At 39.0% G+C, this 23,944-nt stretch overlaps 1 protein-coding gene across 1 annotated transcript; it reads right to left on the reverse strand.

Moving 5' to 3' along the window:
* Window positions 1–1,741: 1,741 nt before the first annotated feature.
* LOC104504669 (guanine nucleotide-binding protein G(I)/G(S)/G(T) subunit beta-1) lies at window positions 1,742–21,206 on the reverse strand. The gene is made up of 10 exons (XM_010156579.1): window positions 21,144–21,206; window positions 19,674–19,725; window positions 12,284–12,391; window positions 11,590–11,628; window positions 10,336–10,442; window positions 8,503–8,566; window positions 6,321–6,483; window positions 3,864–3,930; window positions 2,355–2,556; window positions 1,742–1,978 (listed from the first exon to the last, which is right to left on the reverse strand). Exons 3-10 carry the CDS (start codon window positions 12,338–12,340, stop codon window positions 1,742–1,744), a joined length of 936 nt encoding a protein of 311 aa, XP_010154881.1. The 5' UTR covers window positions 12,341–12,391; window positions 19,674–19,725; window positions 21,144–21,206.
* Window positions 21,207–23,944: the final 2,738 nt, after the last annotated feature.

Here is a 23,944-nt window from a genome sequence, read left to right on the forward strand (position 1 = left end):
TGATTCTATGATTCTTCAGAAATTCAGTGCAACACAGAAGCCAGCTGCCAGAACTAACAATTACCCAGGAGTTACCTAGAATTTACTGTGGAATTGGCATTAATTATCAAAATTCAGTCTACCAACAAAATTAGTAAATGTTGCAATTTGGTAAAACAAGGGGGCCAAGAAATCTTGTACAATTTGAACTGAACATATAACCACAGCAGTGTTTAACATAGCGTCAGGTGCAATAGAAGGGTCAAATCTGCTCAGTCTTAAGCCTCAGCACATTTCAGTAAGCAGAGCACTTGACAGAGTTGTTTAAATGAGTTCTAAAACTCAGCAATAAAGAGCCACACTTCATGAGTACATGGACCATTGACCCAGATCAGTACAAAGCATTGGTTCTCATTTCTACAGGTAGGCAAAATTGCCACCACCTTCTGTTCTTCTTCATGAAGGTCTTCCAAAGAAAAAAATACAGGAAAAAAACCACAGAACAGTTCTAACAGTACTGAAATCCAGCCAATTGTAAACTAACCTAGACAATCAAGAAATTTCTCAATTCAACTCCGTACAGGCTTATAGTCACATCTATGGCCTCAATAACCAGAGTACAAGGATCTCGAGTTGCAAATCTCAAGACACAAACTAGGTCAATCAATAAAAGGCATTTCACTTCCGAAATAATTGTATTTGGCACCATTAACATGCTATAGAACCAAATGCTATTTAACAATATATGCGCAGTTTCAACCTCTCAGCACTGATAAAAACTACCACGAGTTTTGGAAAACACAAAGAATAAAATCTGAGTGGTAAGACTAAGTTGCTAGAGTCCAGAATTAACACACCAAATGGAAACTCTTTTAGTAAAGTCCGGGACCATATGGTGGTTTATTTTTTCTACCTGCAGTCTACCCTTCCCTCAAAGCAGTAAGCCAATATGCACCAAATAATGTACTTGCAACTAAACCTTTCAACTGCAAGTGGAAGATTATTCTGCTTGGCTGGTGGGTTTGTTTGCTTCTAAAACCCACCTACGATAATTTTAAAAGCCTAGACCATTTTCTTTGGTAACAGAGTAGGTCCTCCTTCTCATCCCCTGTTCTCATAAGAACAACAGTAGTTGTGGTCTAATTTTTCCTACTTCTTCCTAAAGGAGGTTTCATTTTAAAGAACTGAATCACTAGCTGTCTTCAGGGCCAGGCTGGATGAGTCTTGGAGCAACCTGGTTTAAAGGAAGGTGTCCCTGCCCATGGCAGGGGGGTTGGAACTAGATGATCTTTAAGCTCCCTTCCAATCCTAACCATTCTGTGATTCTATGAAGTTATCTTAATCTTTGGACCATAAATTCCATATTAATTTCCCCAAAGGGTAAGTCTCCACAGTGTGTTTTTCTTTGCTGGTTGTCTCTACAGCTACTTCTACAAATATTAAAAAAAATCTGATAAGCAATAATTCAAATTGCTATTGCTAATTTGTTGCTATCAAAATTCTGATAGCAACATTAATGTTGAATTGCTTTGAACAGTCCATACATGAACAGTGCCATAAAGTTTAAAGTTCTGCCCTCAGGCATCCATTGTTCCCTTCCACCCTCTAAAAGTACTCCAATTTATTTATCATTAAACTACTTTCATCACTGGTCATTCTAAAGCAGGTTATCACAAAGTTTGAAAGTTGAGACAGGGAATGCCAACAGGTCTGTGTGCATGACAACTCATCCACTCAGTATGTCACCCTATGTTTATAATATCTAAAACCAGAAACACCTACCTGCTCTATCAGCTTTCAGTGTGTCCCAGACATTGCAGTTAAAGTCATCATAACCAGCTAGGAGGAGACGTCCACTCTTGGAAAATGCTACAGAGGTGATGCCACAGATGATGTTATCGTGTGAATAAACCATAAGTTCCTGATCAGCCCGAAGGTCAAAAAGCCTGCACGTAGCATCATCCGAGCCTGTGGCAAATGCATTGCCATTTGGGAAGAACTTTAATGAGGGAAGGAAAAAAAAAAAAAAGAGACACGATTTCAGACTTGATTCCTCTGTCTCACTGAATGTACCATTTTGTACAGACCAAGCAGAAAAAGAAAGCAGAGTAGACACCTCTCCACTACTGGGGTAGGGGCAGAAATACTGAAGTAATTAAAACAGTGTTTCTTTACATGCTCTTAACAGCCACTGTTTCCATTTACCACAAGGGATCTGAAGTTGCACAAATTTCAGGAACTCCCCCCAGCTACAAAAACTATTATTTAAAAGAAAACTTGCCATAATACTACACCACACAGTACATGCTTAAAAGCTGAGACCAGAGAAATATAAAGATTTCAATCCCATGTCCTCTGTTCAAGTGGATACATACACAGATGGCATTGATATCCGACTCATGGCCAGTGAAGGTTTGCCGACACATTCCTTCTCTAACATCCCACAGTTTGGCAGAGGCATCACAGGCACCAGAAACAAAACACCGGGCATCAGGAGCAAGGGACAAACTCATGACATCTCCAGTGTGCCCAGTAAATGTAGTTGTCTGCTGACCAGTTTCTATGTCCCAGAGAGCGCTTGAAAGAATAATTCAAAAGGCAAGAATCAACCCATTTGTGCTCCATTAGGTCTAGACAGCAATTCTTGTCTAAACCTCTTCATTTACATCACTGCTAGAAAGTAAAACTCCATAAAGTATTAACAAGAGTACAGAGTATAGAAAGAGCAAACATTCTTTGTTGAACTATTTGGCTATATTCCAGGATAATTGTGCATAGGAGATTTCAAAAGCCATCTTCAATTCTAAAAATATTGTATGAATTTTTAATTACGTCTCATCTTAAAGCTGCAGCACTTTACCAAGACAGCAAAATCACTACTACAGTGATAATCAAAGAGCGTAAAAGGATGAAATAATGCTGTCATCTCCATAACAAGTGGTCTAAACATTTAAGGAAGATTAAGGATTTTTATTTTCTGTAATTTCTCAGTAAACCAGACCCATCAGTGGCAGATTTGCACTAGGCAAGTAAGGGATGACTGTACCTTGATACTGTACTTTGAAGCTTGGCTGAACTGAAGTGATGCCAAGGATAAACTGTTAGCCAGACAACTGTACAGTTACTACAGTAACTCCTGAAGCAAATGTGTCCTCTTATAAATAGCAAAACTGTAAGCTTTTTTTTTTTAGGAGACATATTTAGAAACACTTTTTATGAAAACCAAACATATATATTCAATATCTAGTCACAATCAGTGGACTAACAGATGGACATTCAAAGAGACTGACACTGTGTAGGAGAGGTATTTATTAGACAACCTCTGCTGTAAGAACTGCTGCCTGGGAGAGCGGTAATGCTTTTAAGAATGAAATATAATAGAAGAATCTATGAAAAAGATTGAGGTTTTTTTTCATAAAGAAGCTAGTATTTAAGACCTACCGTCTACACAAAAAACCCAGCTACTGTCACTACAGGATATTTTCTAGGAGCTCTTCTGAATAGCAACATAAACTAAATTCTGTATTACAAAAACTCCAATATGACACTAAGTAATAAATACTGAAGAACTATAAGAAAAGTCATTAGTCTAATACACGTATTCCTAAAAGCCAAATAGTTATTGTAAAATAAAACTTCCCATCCCATTTGAACATAGAGAATTAGGTCAGGCTCCTCAGCACACGGGCATAACTAAACGGCCAAAGCTAACAAACATGAAAGACCCAGTTTTCCATTACTAGTAAAAACGTGACATATGAACAATAATCACATTTAGTCTTCTAGATGACTATCAGGTTTATGAAGAATAGCGTTTCCTTCCATAATAGGCTATAGCTGTGAAAAGCCTTTACTAACAGGCATGTGGAAGTTTCACTGCTTACCAAGTGGTGTCGCCAGAGCTGGTAACGATTTGATTATCATCCAAGAAGCGACAGCATGACAAGTATCCTGAAAACAAAATAAAATGTTGATGAGTAAGACCAGAGACCACTCTTCACATGGTGGCTTGCTTCTATGTTTCCTCCTCCTCTCCTGAAGATGAAGCAAGAACTACTTGAAGCAAGGAAAGAGGGAGCAGAGCAGCAAAAGCATTGAATCCACTGGCCAAGGTGGAGAGAAGTATAGGCAACCCTGCACTGTACACACGGAACTTCCTGAGAAAGTAGATCTGTATGTCACTGCATCCAGAAACAACAAAGGCCCATGACCTCAACTGTATTGTACAGCTACAGCAAAAAAATAAACTGCATTCTTTGTGAGTACACAGAGCAGAGCATACACATGGGATGCTTCAACACCCACATTAAAGTGTTTCACCTGAGTGCTCTGAAGCATCTTAGTACTGAAGTACCACACGCCAAACTATCACCGTAACAACGCTGATGACAAAATTAGCCTGCCCTGCCAGTCACCTCTATTTCACAAAGCACAAACGTCACCTGAAAATCCAAACTACTGCAAAACCTGTTGAAGATCTGCTAAAATGAGCTTCCAGCTACGGGCTCTGTTCAATTCTGCAACAGAAAAGCAGCTCGTTGAAACTCTTCCTTCAGGAAGATTCCACACAAACTGGTCAGGTCTCAAATGCACTCCTTTGATACCCCTTGTGTTACAGCGAAATCCTGCTTCTCATGCTTTGTAAAAATCCATGTTTTCCCAGCCAGACTGTTTACAACCAGAAAGAGCAGTAAGCAGATAGAATGTCACAGAAATAATTTTTATTGCTAAAACATTTTTCAGTATTTTGGTGCGCACAGAGCAACATACTGAAAGCCAAAGCTTGCTGTGTCCAAACATTGTTCCAATTCCCTCTGTCCTGAGGAGCGGGAGAGAGGCGGGGGGAAGTAGAGAAGAGTATCCCCTTAGAAATCATTTTACTAGTCACATCACAACCACTATCTGCAGGTCACATCAGCACTGCATTCTCACACCCTTGTCTACACCCCGAGAGTACAAAATTCCTCTAAATTACATAAATCATGCTTGGAAGAAAAACAGCTGAAGGAAAATTATGCATACTTCAATTCCCATTTAGCTTTTCCTGTATAAAAATTCATTAATGTATAACCTCATTTCTGAGGAACCTTATTTTCCTTCAATTAACAGTCTTTATGCCATTTGCATCACTCTCGATAGCTAGAGGCTTGATCAGGCAGAAAACCAGCAAGACAGAGCCCACCTGACATTTCCCTAAGGAGCTGCTAGAGGTTCTCTCTGGAGCCAGTCTGACAACCTCTAGAGAAACCAACCTTGATTTGCTTTGTTTGGGATTATACTCTGCAAAAACAAAGAGACCATAAAGATGATGTGCAGCTTCAGAGCTGCAGCTTTAGGAGAAATGCCCAATTAGTCCACTTCTTTCCTCAGACTGTGGGAGGTATTACTGACTCCACAAGAATACGTAAGGCCACTGATGTGTGAGAGGGTCAGCACTATGCTAGTACTTCACAAATACCAGGGTGCCTGAAGACCCAGTTTTAATTCTCAATAGAGTTCAAGCAACAACCCACCCAACTTTCCTCTGAAAAATTTCCAGTCCCATTCACAAAAAAAATCAAAATACGATTATCCATTTTCAGACAATATACAAAAGCAGTTCACATTGTCTAGGTTACTGCTGCTGCTCATCTCCATTAACTGTGCATTCTTCAGGAAGCAAGAATGTCTTCAGCCACTGAGTTTGCTTTTAAAGGTACTTCATGACACTGAGTCTCTTGGCTTGTTCAGAAGGAAAAATTTTCAGCTCATCCCCCACAATTTAAACACAAGCTTTTAAGGGCCATGAGGTACTTTCTTGCCTCAAAACCTCTAACACCTGTGTGTCTAAAATCCTTCTTACCTAACAAAAGTAATTTTGCTTCATCTGTCACTAAGAGAACTTTGCAGCTAGTTTACACCCTAATCGACCAGGCAAAGCCTACAAGTTACTTGTTTCTTCTCATCAAAGACAAGAGTCCACCTTACAAACAGAAACTAGAGGCAAAAATTAAGCTACTGTGTTTTGGGGAGAAGGGAGAGAAGGAGAAACAAGAGGAAGCGATGAGAACGCAAGCCTCTGCAACTAGAGAACAGCTCCATCAGAAGGCAGCTGTCTTGCTTATGAAATGGCAAAACATTCTCATCACACTTTTGTTCAAAGCATATCATCCTTAAGGTTTTTTAAAAGCAAGCAGAAAAAGCCACTTGAAAACAGGCAGTATGCAGCTACGGTCCTGCCCGAGAAATAAAGGAGCACAATGAAACATATATTTTTAATTAGGAAATTCTAGTTAAAAGCTTAAAAGAAATACCTTCACCACGTGCTTCGGTAACTCAGACCGCTCTGAACAGGCACTCACCTGTGTGACCAGCTAGTTCACGGCTGACACGTACATTCCCTTCACGAGTTTTCAAGTTATAAATGGAACAGATGTTGTCGAGACCACCACAAGCCACGTAATTTCCAGAAGGAGCATATGCACAAGTCATGACCCAAGATGAACGCAGGGGAATAGCATGCACCTGAAACCAATACCATTAATGTATTTCATCTGCAAAACAACCTATTCCATAATTTACCATCAGGGAGTTTTTCACCCGTTTCTCAAGAAATACATCATCTATTTGTCAGCAGGACTAGAAAAGAGTGAGAAGTCTTTGGTTGTTTGAGTATCAAACTACTTTGAGGGTAACTTGCATATATAGCTCGTCAGACCAAGTAATGATATAATTAAAACCTCAGGTTTGCCTTTCATGAATCCAGTTAAATCACCAATTTTGGTAAAAACTAAGTTATTTCATTTCATTCCTCTGATTACTGTCAGTTTATTACGGGTTCAGGAAAATACTGCCTTCTAAGCACAGTCAGCAACACTGCCAATTCCAGGCTCAGGTGCTGCGCTATGAATGAACGAGTAAGTCCTACTTTTACTGCCATTTACACCCTTCTTTGGAAACCCACTGCAAGCAACCAAGCTCCATGTTTAAATAACTACCTGTGCACGCTTCCTCCTCATTTCAGCTCAAAGAACTTTATCTAAACAATCACTGAAGATAAACCTGTTCTGTCTGGTTGACCCATTGCATTCATCCTTCAAATTTGTTCATACCATCTTTAAGGAAGGGATCATATCCTTATACATATTGTGAGACTTTGTGCAATCTTAAGACTCTTCCTGCATTTCTTAAGTAAACAGCAGAGATCCCTGTGTGTTCTTCTGCTGCTACAGTAATCAGTGATCAAAAAATACCCTGCACTAAAACCACAACCACCTCATTTTTGGAAATCTTCTACCAAGGAATTAATAGGAATATTCATCTTGAGCCATTTTATTGTCATAAATACGGTCTTTTCCTAACGATAATTTTGTTACTTCCAATGTGTACTGCGACTACCAACACACGTGCAGACCATCATTCCAGTATTTTACATTAACTGCTTTGGGGTCCTACCTAGTCAAATACTGTATCAACACCAAGCTGTTTGCTACCTGGGCTGTTTTTGTAGCTGAAAAGTTCTATTTCTGATTCTAGTCAAAATTTTACCAGTCTAGTAACAATCTCTGACCACATGCTCCCCAGATGAAGCAGCTCTCTACCTCTTGACAATGACATGGACTTATTAGCATTCGTGTATCAATTAAAGACACCAATATGAAAATCATGGTATAGAGTGATTATTTTACGATCCCATCTTTCAGTTGTTATGGAAATGTAGATCACATTCACCTGCAAGCTGGGGTCAAAGGAGGAGGATGAAGGCATAAAAGGGAGGTTTTGTTTAATTTTGAGAACAGTATTATTACTCATTATTGAAGTCATTGCTTCCTTAGCTTCACAACTGGGATTCAACAATAATCCCAGCTTTCAGAACTGCTGCTGCAGTTGTTTGTGTGTGCTTCTCTCTCCTCTATAGAATGCCTTTTGCTCAAGTGCATTGGCAAAATTGCCTCTAAGGCTATGATGAGCTAAGCCAGGAAATTTTGAAATAAAGTCAGTTCCACGCTCCTGTGCACAGACATCAGCAGCTCTGTCAACCTAACTCAAAGGGGGAATATATGGATTGTTGCTAATGCTGATAACAGTAACCATAATCAGTAAATACCAATTACTGTCCTATGAAAGTAAAAGTAATCCTGAATTGCATCATGCAATTGCAGCCAGACAGTGATGACCCATTACATGTCAGGTCTTTCAATACTTAACTGCAGACAACAAATTACCATGGCTACGCTTAAATCTGACTGTTCTGGTGCAGCATGCTGATTACTTCTCACTCTGTTGATCAGTTTCTCTGCAGTATCAAAACAAATAAAAACATTCTCTAGAATTAAGTATTTCATTGCTTTCCATCTGTGGTGCACATCTCTATACACAATGCATTTAAGACACTGCTACAGCCTTTAAATGCAAACTTTTTTGTTTTGGAGAACTCAAAATTTGGTCTTAGGACTATGAAAGTAATGCAGCCAAAGTCGTTACAGGCAACATTTTCTTCCTTTGTATTTACAACTGAATAACATCACAATGTATTAGTCTTACCTTGTTTGTAGTATAGCTGTCCCAAATTATGAGTTTGCCATCCTGGGAGGCACTAACTAGAAGCCTAGAGAGGAAACAGGAGGTAAACACAATCATTGCAGGAAGAGAAGGAGGAACAGCTTTGTGATGGCATTTATCTCCACTACCTGGGCCAAGGTACTTGAAACCATTTAAGCACAGTGCAGCATTAACCCGTTCAGTTTCAGCACTATAAAAGGAGTTTTTCAAGTACTCAATCTCAGTGCTGAATATTACGGAAATGTGTGATGGAACACTACATGTTAACACATTCTGACTTCAGAAAAATGTAGCCATGTAACAAACACCTCAGTCTTGAAAACAGAGAAAATCTGCATGGAATCAGTGCTTCTGTGTTCACTGACTTCAGACTCACTGAGTTTGGGCACCTACACTATCAACACATTTTCCTTTTTCCTACTTATGAAACAGGAGTTTAAGTTCTAACATGTCCAAAACCCCTGATTGTCAGCACTGAAATACCATGGAAATGAAAATGAACCACAGCAAAGGAAACACTCATGGAAGGGGTAGCATTAGGAAGATTTTTACAACAATCAACACCCCCTCAACCCCCACCCAGCAATCATGATTGAAACATGAGGCACCTAATTAAGTGTTCAGATCTCTTACCTGCTTTTAACATGTTTAAAGATAGATCGGGTATTCTGACATGAAAAATCTGTATGGTCTCTACCTTTTCTAAGCAATTTTGGACTAAATACTCCAACATGGTATTCAAATTTTTGTTCTGTTCATCTTCTGACTGCTTCCAAGCTTAACAATACAGTGCAAAGTCATCCAGTCTTTGTCTTTTTTTTTCCCCTCTAGGTTATATTTTATAGCTGCCTTGAAACACTTTTGCCAAAGAAGAAATTGAATCCCCATCTTTTAAATAAGATACGTGCCAAAGACACTCCTGAAGCACTGAATTCTACATATCTGAGAAATTAGCTTCTTTCAGAGGCATAGAAAACAGAGGTGCAAAACACTGAAGTTTAATTCAAAGTAACACTTGTGGTCATTCTGATATTTAAAGTACTAAGCAACTCAGAAACTAAAAGTGTAACACATCACATTATTTTTCATCTTCATGATGGATACTGTCTTCTTTGTTAAGCACGTGGCTATTTTGCTATAGTGTATTTACTGTATGCATACACACAAGTTCATGCAGTTCTTCCATAAGGCACAGCATGGTTACACAAATCTGGTAAGAAGGTAACTAATAACATCAAACTTCCTTTTAAATCCTCTACTGAGAGAGAGAAGCTAGCTGTAACTTACTAACTCCATAGTTGTAACTTAAAATAAGGGGAATTTTTTTTTTTTTAACCTGTTCCTGCAGGGAAGCAGCAACATATTCTTTTAATAGAAAATTGGCTGCTGTTAGCGTGCTTTGAAATTCTTGTATAGAAAAGAGAATGATAGTAGCTGTTACTAGTATCATTTAGTCTCTCTCTAACTGAACATCAATAGTTAACAGGAAGCAGTTAAGGAAAACAGAGTAACTGTTAACGAAATGTACTCTATCTCCACAGCTCCTCAGAATTCATGTGGTACCACAACTATATTTTTCAGGCAAGTAGACAAAGACTGGTATTTTGGCACCAAATTTTGATTTGGATGACAAGAACATGGACATCAGGAAGAAAAAGTGATGTTAAGTGTCTCTGAATTCTCTTAGTTGTCTGAGTTCTCTTGGAATTAGTGGTTCCTAGTGGCAGGAACAGGAAAAATAACAAAGTCCTTTGCACTCAACTTCACGGAGAACAGCGAAGCCACACAACATGATTCTGTATCCCTAGCACCCACCTGGAATCAGTCCCCCAGTGCATTGCATAAATTTTAGCCAGGTGTCCCCGGAGTGTTCTTCTAGTGCGCATCTGAATTCTCCCCACTGGGTCAATATTGGCTGTGATCTGAAACAGGAATGGTGTCATGCACTGATTTTTTCACTTTATAGTTCAAATAGTAACACATCATACACATTTACATTACCACTCCAATGCAGGAAGTCTCACATTTTGAATACTAAGTTTTTTTAAATTGCCTAATCAGAAGTTACACCATTTAATGTTGTACATAATTATTAAATGAAGAACACAGCCTCTCTATCGCATTAAGACTTTCAGAAATTACTTTGTTTAGATGACATCTTCTTAGACTTCTAGGATTTCACACCTTTGATCTGGGTTTTCTACTCCTGAATAAATAAATGTGGTAGTCAACATTTTTCTTCCAGAAATGTGGGTGTGGGGAGGTATATCTGACTTTAAACACATCTCTACTTTTAAAGGATGAATTAATAACTCTTTCAGATCCAAATGGCCTTCCCTTCCAAGTTTACGATTATTTATTTCATAGTATTCCTGATTTAACTTTTTGAAGATAAAAGTATTCACTGGAATAAGTGAACAGCAAGGTGAGAAAGTAATAGTGTAAGGATAGCTAAAGTATTTTAAGTAATTTAATGCAAGCCCTCCAGTCTGGAGAGAAGTACAAGTTTAAAAGAAAAACAAAACCAAACACCACTGTGTAAGAAAACCACCCCCGTATCTCCATGACATGTACTACAGAGTACAGGTTTCCCTTTCCCCCAAATTAAGGTTGAGTGAAGCCAGGCCAATAGGATGAAAACATGACAGCACAGCAAGCCGCAAAGGTATTGGCTCAGGTTCAGATGCCGCGTAGACGCAAGCGCAGCATCACGCGGAAATTAGTAAGCAGGTTAACCTCAGCAGGTCTTAAGGTTCAAGTCATCGTGGTAACGCAAGTGTACTACTGCCATATCCGTAGCAGAACACTAAGGCTTCCCCTGCGTTATTTTCCGCTGAGCAGCAGCAATGTGCCCTGAGTCACTTCTCAAAGAAACTACTACTCAAGGCTACTGCTCTCAAAAACTGGACACAGAGAAACCACGTACTAATTTCTGGAAGAAAGGCCCTAAAGGAAAAATTTTAAAAAATTATAAAGGAGGCAAAAAAGATTCACTTACACCTACCTTCTTACACCACGTTTTTTGTAAAGACAACAAATTTTTGTAATTCATGTTAAACTCATGCTTACCTGAGCCAGGGTGGCATCCGCACATGCTTTCCTAGCATCCTGCAACGAAAGAAAGTTAGAAATTGGAAGTTTTCTACATTTCTTTATCTCTGTTTTGTGAAGTTGATCAAGGACCCCCAAAACAAGGGTCAGAAAGCATTTCTACATGTCATCCAGAGAGGACCCATCCAAACTGCAGCATGAACATCATACACTGTTTGCTGTCAAAACACATTGAGCATATTAAGCATTTAACTTGCAAATTTTCTTCTTTTGAGAAAGGTAACATGATTTTCACCCCGAAGAGTGTCAAGCAATGGAACTGCTTGTGCAGACAGGCTTGTGCAGTCTCCATCCTTGGAGGTTTTCAAGGCCTAACTGGACAAAGGCCCGAATAACCTTATAGCCAACCTTATTTTAAGCAGGAGGTTGTTTAACATTGGTTAGGGTCTTGCTCAGAAAAACTTCAGTAAACATTCATTTTAATCTAATCTGTTTTGTGCATTATTTCTGTAACTATTATTTTCTAAGCAATATTAAAGAAAAAAGGTAATATGTGCGGTTACATGTGCTTTCCCTTTCTAAATATCCACAGGATTAACTTTGACATTGCAAATATAACTTAATGCATCACTTCTCTCCATCTCTGCTCTCCTGCAGACACACAAATATTCATCTGTATCAGAGGATCTTAAAGCCACAGTAAGATACGTACTCTGATTTGGTTTTTCAGTTGCTCGGCCTCCTGGCGTAATTGGTCCAGCTCACTCATTTTCCTGTGCTAAAGGTGTGCTTCACTGCCACCTCTGAAACAACCAGAAATCTGAAAGACAGGGGATAATAGTGCAAGTGAGTAGAAGTCATAGCTTGAAGCTTGAAACTAGTAGAGTAAGCAAGTCCTTTCAGCCATCTCGAGCAGCACTTGAGAAAAAGGCAGATTGGTTTATAAGCATTGGAATAAAGGTGAAAAATATTTCTCTGAAATCTCTTCAGAATAAGGTGTTACCACACATGAATATGCTTGTTTTTTTTCCAGCCACAGTAAATAAAACATAATTTGGATTTATTCCTTTCCTCCAAGCCTTTTTTGCATTTCTTTAGTGTTATTCTGATTCTGGTTTTTATAAACTCAAATTTCTCAAGAGTGAACCAGCAGATAACACCAATGTTAGACAGAAAGTCAAAACTTCTCTGTAAGTCTCAGAGTAAGGAATCCTCTGTATTTACAGACTGACATAAGCACTTGCGAAATGCTGTAAAATGACGCTACCCGTAACACAGCAGTTATGAGAAATGCTGTTCTCTTATCAGGATAAAAGCAGATCACTCACAAATGTTGTTCAGGTTTTTACTTGTTGATTGCTGAAATGTCACCCTGAGATTTCCAGAATGGATTCTAACATTATCAGAATAAAATTAGTATTTTTTAATACTAGGTTAAGGGGAGGAATTTGAGAACCCACTACCAACAGAGACCCCCTTCCTGCCCCGTTTTTCCTATCATCAATTAGCACCAAGTTACTAACATATGCTCCTCTGTCTGCTGTACTCTGTAGCCAGCAAGACAGAGGGTCAATAAAGCATAAATATCACCCTTAACTATTGCCTATAGAGTTCCTCAGCTGTGGAGTGTTTTCCAATACACTATTTTCCATTAAGCATATAACTTATTTTTAAAAGTCACTGCTCCAGAAAGATATTGTTGGCATTTTCACTGGCATTCCATACCTAAAACTCAGTTGTTTTTAAGCTTTTTGTTGTGAAATCTCTGCAGCTTGATACCAGTAGAAGATGCTGAAGAAACGTGCTGATGAAGCTTATCTTTTACTGCAGAACAAGATAACTGTTTCCATTTTCAAATGTTACATAGGGCACCTGGAGTTTATAAACAAACACTGATAGTATGTTTTTAGAATATTCTATTGGCCAGAATTGACCCTCTACTTTCAAACAAAGCAAATGCTTTGCTAGCAGCTTTACATATTATTCTGTTAAGATTTAATCAGCTTATTTATCTGTGCAAGCATGCGGGTTTTGTTTTTCCTAAAGCCCTTCCCAAGGAGAAAGAGGAGGATAACTTTCACATTTTTATCCAGTCACAGTAACAGAGAATATACTGTGAAGGCAAATTCAATCAGCAGAGCAAACATCACCGACGAAAGAAAATAAGTTTCAAAAGAGTTAAAGACTTTAACATCCCCTAAACATTGCTATCCCACACAACCAGACTTATCTTGGAGATCTCTTCATTGTAGCTCGTATTCCAAATCGAGGGCCTCAAGAACCAAGTGTCACATCCTGTCCTGCCATCATTTACCAATTTATACTCTTCTCTGAAACTCAAAATATTTTCGAAAAGGAACTTTAGTTAGCTTCTCTCTCAAAACCTGCATTCAGACTTCAAAGCCTTTTCACTTTATTGTGAAACTAGGTCTCTTCTTTCTCTCTTCTGGTTCCTGGGTTATCTTTAAGCCCCTTTAAGATTGCTTGTTCAGCTTAGTCCAAAATCCAGTTAAGACAAAACCCATCAGGAGTGTTTTATTATCCTATAACCACCTTCTTTTTCTTCTGAATGCTCTTTTGTCTCTGAAGACGTTTTGTTTACTCTACATTTGAGGCAAAACACTCTGTGGCTGCGTGTCTCTACAGTTTTTAGCATGCAGTCCTGTGCAGTTAACACAAATTGTGAAATAGTTTGCGCTACTCTTGTCAGAAAGGAATTAAGAAACCCTAAAGATTGTTCTGAAGAATTAACTGCAAATTTTCAGATCTTTTAGCTTTTGGATATCCAGTTCTATTTCTGCCATTCTCTAAGTTAATATATAAGCCCATTTCCCACTAAGCAAATACAAACCTCTTCAGGCAGGGTATAAAGAATTCAGAGATGGTATCGTTCCTATTTCAGAGAAAGAAATCACGATCCAAAACGTAAGGTCTGCTCAAGGTCACAGCAACTCAACAATGGGATTAAGATAAAGATTTAGGACAACAGAATTCCAGCTGCAGAGTTACAGGTAACTACACCGAAGATTTACATGCAGCTTTATTTAAAATTGTAATAGGATGAATAACCTAATGTCAGTCAAAGCAGATAGGTTGTCCTGTAACAGTTTAAAATAGTGCCAATTTACTTCTACCACCAGAATTTGTGCACTATGCGATACAATTCTCTCACATTTAAATGAAAAGAACACTTCTTTGTATGGATGTTGGTTTAATCCTAAAGCCAGCACAATGGAACAGGAACAGGTCTAAGGGCATGAACATAGGGATTATCCTATGAACAGGTTATACTGAGAAAGTTCACAGAAACCAAACCCTGTAGTTTCATTCTGGATTATTTGCACACACCAGATTAAAGCAAAACATACAAGTTTAGTTCATGCTCGTGCCTTCTTGCTTAATTCGGCATGAAGGGTACTACCGTGAATGACACAGCCAGACGAAGCTGCCCAACAGCGTCGAGTGTCTTCTGCGGTAACACGGAAACAGTAACACTGATACAGCTGTGTAAGAAGCTGGAAGGACACGGATCTCATTCCCCTGCTGACAGGGTATCACAGCTTAACTAGCAGGTACACGTCTGCCTTCACACAAAGCATTACACTTTGAAAGGCCCAGCACGGTAACTGCAGCTATTCTTCTGTTACACTGGACAGTTTCTGTTCTCAACTCTCCCATCAAATTCAAGATTCCACCCCAGCGCTCTGCCTCCATTCTCTCACAAGTCCCACTTTACACCAGGGTAGAACAATCCAAACGCTTCACAGTCTGTAAGAATTAACTAAACATGCTAACAGAACCCAATCTTCAGAGTCCCTTCACAAACACACTTCATCGCAGTTAGTCAGACACAACCTGCCCTACCTACCGTGCAGCTGAGCGCTAACACGCTGTATTGGTGAACTCCACAGCGAGACGCTCACTCACTAACCTTTAAGTAAAGCTTCCTTTTAATGAAAAACTTCACAACAGTTCACTGGCACTGCAGACACCTTTACACCTACAGACAGGATACAATATCCACTGTCCAGGCAAGGACTTAAGGAACTTTACTATTGCTAAAGCAGCTTCTATGGATCTTGTCCTTCAGCCACTTGCTAGGTAGGACTCTGGTTTCAACATTCACTGCACGACAATTAGTAGCTGAACACATACAACCCTTACTATCACATATCCACATGATAAATTCCTATCTTGGAATCAAACCCACTTTGCGTTACAAGTTAGTCCCTGTGCATTCCAAGCAACACCGAACTCTGAACCGCACTTCTGACAGCATCCATGGGAATTGTTTAAACCAGACTTCCACATTCCCTTTGTAGTCTTTGTTGTTTCAACATCAACAGGAAGTTCTAATTCCTGCCAACATGGCTGAACTCACTAACACTCGGGAAATGAAAAGCCTAATGAAGCCAAGAGCATTAAAATATAGGAGTTCTCTGGAGTAGACTGTAAAATTTATGGGACAACCAGCCAACAAACTTGGCTATTCCTCTACTTCTTTTACACCACGTCTTAGGCAATTAAATTTATGACAGAAACAAGATCCGTGGGAGAAAAAAAAAATGTACTTTTCAGCTCTACTGTAAATCAGCACAGATTACTAGTATCAGCCATTAAAAAATTTTAAAGAGCAAGAGCAGTAGGTAAGGTGAGGAAAATGTATTGGAAAACTGACACTTAGCTATTCTCCCTCGATACACAGGAAATTTTTATACACATTGATTCTTATTACAGACAGAAGTAACAAGCAGAGACTGTCCAACAGATGATTTATGCTCACTGCAATCTCACAAAACTGAACATAATGAAATATTAGATTTTGTTTCTTGGCATGTTCTAAAGGCATTTAACCCCGTTTTAAAAGAAGGTTTCTAGAGAAACTGTAAGCTTGATATGGATGATGCTTCTATTTCTGGGTTTTTGAAAGAAGTTACTAAATTTCTAAATCAAGCAAACCCCATGCAAAAAGTCACTACTCAAGTTCCACACCCATTTCTTTCTAAAATATCACCATACCTGCGAAGAAATAGGTAGCAGCCAAACTCATGCTTACCTCACTGTCTTTTGACTGTGTTACTGTGTTCGTGAAGGCAGGCTTCTCAAGAATAACACATTCACTTTGCTGAACTCACTCAAGACCTTTCCAGAGGCTGAAGTGCTTAAGTGTCTCTGCTCTAAGCCTAATTCCCCCTAATCTTGTTGACAAGTATACCTCCTAGATAATTCTCTTCTTGCTAGGGACAACAGTATGGGTACTTGCAAGGTAGTTTGCTAGTCTTCACTACTCCAAATGACCCAGGTCTCTAATCTCTTCTTGCAAGTTACCTGTAGAAGAGTCACTTTGTTCCTGTTTCCCACATGGGAAAATCAACTACTAATTTCAACTGATTCGTTACTTTCCAGATGAGATAAAACTTCACAGTTTAACTGTGTCAAAAGGATTTATCATGTCACTCATCGCAAACTAACAATTTCTGGATTTGTTTTTCTCCAAGCTACATGAGCTATATTCCTAAGTAAAAGGAATGTTATCTATGCCCAGGAAGTCAGTTAGATGTTGAACAACTCTGCACAGAATCTTTGAACTGAATAGAAAGTCTTATGAAATCTCTAAAACTTCCACATACTTCCTGCAAATAGAGATATACTTAGGATCCCAGTATAATAATTCAAATTTAAAGGTAAAGCTCACTACTCAGAAAACAGCATCAGAACAATTCTAAGCCTAAGGAAAAACCCAAATTCATTCTTTTCATTGTTACTTTAATGTCCTCTCCAGAGCTCAAGCTGTTTACCTAATTACTGAAACCAAGGTGTCATTAATACCATCACATTTATATGGAGACTGATGCTTGCCTACATCATGAACAATTCCAAGCCTAAGGAAAAAACCAAATTCATTCTTTTCATTGTTACAACTTTAATGTCCTCTCCAGAGCTCAAGCTGTTTACCTAATTACTGAAACCAAGGTGTCATTAATACCATCACATTTATATGGAGACTGATGCTTGCCTACATCATAAGGGAAATGGAAAGAGTTGATAACGAGTCACCCAAACTTGTATTCTCGGGTTAAATATGGTTCCTCTCTGAAACTACCTGGTTACAGCAATGAGGCAATGCTTACTAAACACTTTGTTATTTCATCTTCTCACACCATTCCTATAAAAAAAACCCCAAAACCAAAAAACAACAACAAAACAAGGATGGAGTCTTCCATCTTTTCCTAAATAGCCCGGCCTGTGAATAATTTCTACAGCTTAACAGAAGAGAATGGACGTCTGAAAACACAGCTTTCATGAAGTGAAATATTTAGAACTTGTATCCCTTGATGACCAAATTTTGTTTGCTACAAGGTATTTTTACTACAGGCTATTACTCCCAAAAAGTAGAGTAACCCCACGAAGCCATTGCTGATGCAAAGTCTGGTAACACAGAGGGTTTGAATTTACACTGTCAGAGTATTACTCAAGTACAGTTACTTTCATAAGAAGGTTAGCCAAATCACCTTTCTCTCAAATGAACAGGCTGTCTCCCATTTGTTCCCTCAATATCTTTCCTGCTATTACGCATCACTCCCATGTGTACGAAACACCAGAAGAAAAGCAAAACACATCATTTGCAAAAACAGAGCCAAAACTTGACAGCCTTACTTGTAAGTTCCTGTTATGCCTACCAGACATGTCTCATAGCAGGTCATCTGATTAAATGAAGCTGTGCTAATCTATTAGATACCATAAATCCTATTAGCAACATGCACAGCGGCTTGTACGTTTTCACAATGACAAAGGAATTATACACAATCCACTGTCAGTTCCCATGTTTTGACATCATGTTGGCTTTGAAACGCTCAAGGTTTTTTTATTTAATCAGAGGTATATGTTTGATTTTTATTCAATCGAAAACACAGTAAGATCAGACTTGCTTGTGGAGTGAATTTGAGATGTTCTCTCTCCCACTTACACGATCCAAAATAGAATAGAAAAAAATTCTGATCCTGAAGTACACACATCTCCAGATATGGTGATCACCAAAATAAAAAGGTATAGATAATTTTAGAAGCCATAGAAAAGGTATACAGGAATGCAACATCAGAAGTGCACAGAACCACTCAGGTTTCTGTGATACCAACCTTATTTGAAGGGGAAAAAACATGTGGAACCCATAGAACATGTACTGAACAGCTCCAAGACACAGGCTTAATTACCCAGCCCCAGTTAAAACAAAACAACAGGTTATATAGAAAATAGGACAGAAGTAACTGAAAATACAACGCCGCTGAGCAAAAGCAATGGTTTGCCTACACTGGGAACACTGTGTTCAGTTGCAGTTTCCACTCCTCCAAAGAAGAACACTGGAGGTGTCCAGGGTTGACCAAGGTAACTCATTAGATAACATCTCAGAAGGCAGGTTTAGAGAAAGAGACGGGCTAGCTTGATGCTTGCTTTTTGGAAAACAAGTGAATATCTAGTAATTGAAAATAACAAGTTTAACTGAGGAATTAATGTCTAAACAACTCATGGCTAACTAGTAATGTTCCTCAGAGACTAAGGGGCTTCACAAGAGGCAGAAACAATTGAAGTTGGTCTGGAACGTAACGAAGGTTCATGGTTCCAAGAATATTAGTAATAATCATGATCACACAGAATATAAACTCTGAAACTTTTAGGTTCTGTTTATATAATACTGACGCACTGAAAAGAACATTCTGACAAAAGCCAATTTGCTCAAAAGAAATTTGCCCTTCTTTTGTCAAACATGGTGGATAAGTAATTTTTCATTCATGAGAGAATAACTATTCTCATCATTTGATTTATTACAGTTCCCTGCCCCACTGAGATGAAACAGTTTCATCTGTGGTCTCCCTCTGCTTTGCCAGTTCCATTTCTGAAAGAAGGCAGGCGCTAACATCTATTATTTAGCAGGTTTCCTGGCCATTTTAAAATCCTTCCTGTTGACATAAAAGTACACAGTGAAGTAGAAAACAGGTACTTAAGGCTCACACAGATTAACAGCTAAAAACTTAAAGTTAGACACTTTAAAATAGCATGAGTTTCTCCAGCACTAGAAAAAAAAATTACCTTATGTCTCTACTTACATTTTCTCTCACTACAGTAGAAATCCAACTTCTGCTGTCAAACATGTAAATTCTGGGGAAAAAACCAAACCAAGAAGAGAATTAGTACAGTTATGAAGAAATAACACCAATTTCTTAACAAATCTAGCAGAGATTAAAATACTAGCAAAGCAGGGACTATTTGTTTTGTTAGCTAACTTAAACAACCAGCTTATCTTCATGACGGAAATGGGCATCGCTTTAATTATACTAACATAACCAAAGACTTGCTCATGTCAAGCAGCTTTTAACATTCTTTTTCCGAGAAAACCCTTGCAATCCTCAGATCATTATTTCTCCTCCCCTAGTGATACAGAAGTCCATACTATTAGAGAGTTTAGGATTGTAACAAATCATTGTCTCACTCAAACAAGACTGACTCTCACTGCACTACAAAGTGCCCCCCTCATCTGCATTTTCAAAGCACTGACATTTCTGCTCAAACTCTTCCTGAGGTACGCCTGCTTTCTAAGCAGTTAACTATCAAGATACCTATTTATTCAGAAGAAGTTACATAAACCTCCTACTAATGAGCTCAAGCGAGAGCACAACACTTCTAGAAAAGTTACAGCTTCTAATTACCAGACATTAAAAAGTAAAAAAGTAAAAATTGACACATTAAGGAACTCACACACTTGCAGTCTGGAAGACTCTAATGATTTAGCACGTAAATTGGCTTTGTAGCAAGGTGAAAAAATTACTTGTCAGAAATTTCAGAACAACATTTTCCTCTGGCAGCACAAAATAATAATTGTAGTCCATCCCAAGACATTAAACACTGACAACCACTTACACATTCAAAACATCTGCGATCTATCACACAGCAAGACAAGGGCTATGGGTGCTGCTGATCGACACCCAAGTGTACATCTTCAAAGCTGCTGATTCAGGACAGTGGAAGATTATTCTAAGCACAAAGCAAGAATGTACTGAAGAAAAATAATCTTAAATCAGAAAGCCAGGCTACACCTTCATATTCTTGAAACTGAAATGCTTACATGTAATGTCTTTCTGATTTTGCAGTTCACTATTAGCTAGAAAATTTACAAACTAATTCAGTGTCTGGTATGGAGGTTAAGCTACTTAGGATATGGGTCATCCTCATCCAAGCTCATTTATAGATGAACAGTTTAATACTGTGATTATGAAACCATCACAGTGTAAGCAGTTTTGTGTGCCAGAACAACACTTTGACATAGAACAGTAATTCACACTTAGAGGCCAAACTCCATCCCCAAAGACACAAACACGACATGAGACCATTTTTAAGTTCTGAAAAAAGATCAACTATATTCAGCTTTCAGAGGTCTTGACAGAAAAATTTGCCCACACTGCAGAGATAATGAAATCTAATTAAATTCTGAAAGAATTACCTGAAATGTAAACAAGTAAAAATATGCTGGAACACTAACAGCACACAGAATACACAATAGCAAAGGCCAAAACACACACCATTATTGTCCTGTGCTGCACCCTCATTAATGCAGGAGAGGTGTTGCAGATTTCATATGCCTTCTGCAAAAAAGAAAAACAAAAACAAAACAAAAAAAGCTACTTTAACCAGCCTGCAAGAAGAGTAAGGAAGCATAACAGCAAACTTTTCCAAAGTTTAGTTTATTGTTCAAACCAGGTTAAGTTTTCAGTTAGGTATGCTGAAAGCATCCTGTGAGCTTGCAGAATACAATCCTGGCAAAGGAGGTATTTTCAATTCTACATTAAAGATTAAGCTTATTTAAGAACAAAAGTAGACAAGCTACTTGAGGAAGAAAAAAAAAAAAAGAAAAAGAAAAAGAAAAGAGACCTGCATTGCCACAAGCTTCGATTTTTGGCTAAAACATAGCCTGGTAAAAGCAACATGAAAATGACAGGCCAACTCATTCATCACACCCCAGTACTGGTTCAGCAAAGAGTTCTTGTAACAAGCTTCATACACCCTGCCTTCATCAGCCCTTATAACCCTGCTTAGCTGAGAGCTTGAAGTCCTCAACATCAAGAACTGGGGTTTCTAAACCAGGAGAGAACAGAAAGTACCACACTTTAAGCATGGTTCCAGTGGTTAAACCATTACACCAAAGGCCCTGGATGTCAGCCAGCCCTAAACATGGTTGGCATGCCCAGTGTCCCCACATTCCCACAGCCTTCTGCTCCAAGGAAAGCAGCACAGCAGTTTGGACTAAAAAAACAATGGAGTAACACCAGAAGGCAAAAGCATCATCATCTCTGGGTAAAGCTTCCCTACTACAGGTCCTCACTGACTGCTGTCAGCCTAATAGTACTTTTCTTTAAAGATATTAAAGTAGTTGCACTGAGGTGACAACCCAGCCTAAAAATTTATCTCAACTCCAACATCCACCAGAACACAAGCCTTCACATGAAGATGACTCCTTTGCAGAAGAGACTACAACTATTTTCACGAGGTTAGGAAAAGCTGGGAAGAAAATAGGAAAGAAAGGAAGAAAAGGGACTTTGAAGAGTAGGGAAAGTATTATACTTCAACAAGATAGCAAATCTGAACAACCCTCCAAAATTAGGCAACTTACTAATAAGAGTAAATACATTCACTGCAGCCCTCCCCAAAGTAATTAGCTTTGTAAACACATTTTTCTTCTTCACCTATGGATTCAATGAGAAACTTAAACCCCAAATATTCTGGATGTTAATTCCACCTGCACACCTTAAGGCTGCTTTACCTTCAACAAGATAGCAAATCTGAACAACCCTCCAAAATTAGGCAACTTACTAATAAGAGTAAATACATTCACTGCAGCCCTCCCCAAAGTAATTAGCTTTGTAAACACATTTTTCTTCTTCACCTATGGATTCAATGAGAAACTTAAACCCCAAATATTCTGGATGTTAATTCCACCTGCACACCTTAAGGCTGCTTTACACATACACTGACTAGATGCCAAAGGGCAATATCTGAACTGCAGCAAAAGCATTCCAGCTCCTTAAAACACAACATCAAGTCGTACATAACTCTAGGCAAAGCCAGGTATGGTACATCAGCCAGGACACCTGCCAACCAGGGGCATGGCTCAGCCCCCAGGACAAGGTTTGAGCAGGCTTCGTGTGCAGCTGCCCTTGCTGCAGAGACATGGGCAGAGCACAGGCAACACCAACTCCTCCTTAGCAGGGAAATCTCCAGCACAGCTGCAGGAGGGGTCCCACCCCAAACCAGTGCCCAAGAGAGGCACATCATTTCGCATTTTGGGGGTCCTGGCTGACTGCAAGCTGCACGCGAGCCAACAATGCTCCCTTCCTGGCAAAGACAGCCAAGAGCATCCAGCGCTGCACCGGGAAGAGCATTGCCAGCAGGTCACAGGAGGCAATACTGCCCATCTACGCAGCACTGGTAAGGCCACATCTGGAGTACTGTGTCCAGTTCCGGGCTCCGCAGTACAAGACAGACATGGAGCTTCTAGAGAGAGCCCAGCAAAGGGTCTTGAGCATCTACTATATGAGGAGAGGCTGAGAGACATGTCCAGCCTGAAGACAGCTCAGAGGGGGAATTTATCAATGTGTGCAGTCTTCTGTATAGGCATGTATTTTGAGTGGCTTTATCAACATAGCCTGGAACAGACCTCAATCAACACTAGTAAAAACTGGTTTCCATGACCATTACACCACTTGAGTTTCAAAAATTTCTTGCATAACACATCCTTCTGTAAGAGGCACAGAAGATTGTTTTATCCAAAGCATTCAACCAGAGACGATTTCACTGGAGAAAACAACATCAAAACCAAACACCTACCAGCAAGCACCACTGTTATTATTAAGGCAAACCTACAGTCTGAAATTAAGTTACTCTGCTGCTCTCTTTCTTATCAACAGGCACTCGTCTGAACGGGATGTATCCTACGCCCTGCAAGGACAGCTGTATGTAGGCAGGCAGTCTCCAATTTAGCATGCAGACGCTTCTGTTCAGGTACCTAACACTTATCACCACTATAAACCATCAACTACATGGTAGAGATAACACCTGTGAAACTAGGAGTTGCAAGTTAATTTATTTAAATTATTTCTTAGTCTACATAGTCAATTATTATCACAGATGAGTATCTTGATGCTCAAGGGATCACATGACCTTTCCAAATCACTGTCAACAAGATGAAATTCCAGTTATGACACCAAGCAACAGTAATTATAATTCTGAAATTTAGAGCAATGCTTCAAGACTATTCTGTAGGAAAAAAAAAAAACCAAACCACAACCTATGCTCATTTTGATGACTTGGTCCTAACCATCAACAT

Source organism: Eurypyga helias, unplaced genomic scaffold, assembly GCF_000690775.1.
Source record: "Eurypyga helias isolate BGI_N326 unplaced genomic scaffold, ASM69077v1 scaffold12428, whole genome shotgun sequence".
In the NCBI taxonomy this organism is placed as follows: Eukaryota; Metazoa; Chordata; class Aves; order Eurypygiformes; family Eurypygidae; genus Eurypyga; species Eurypyga helias.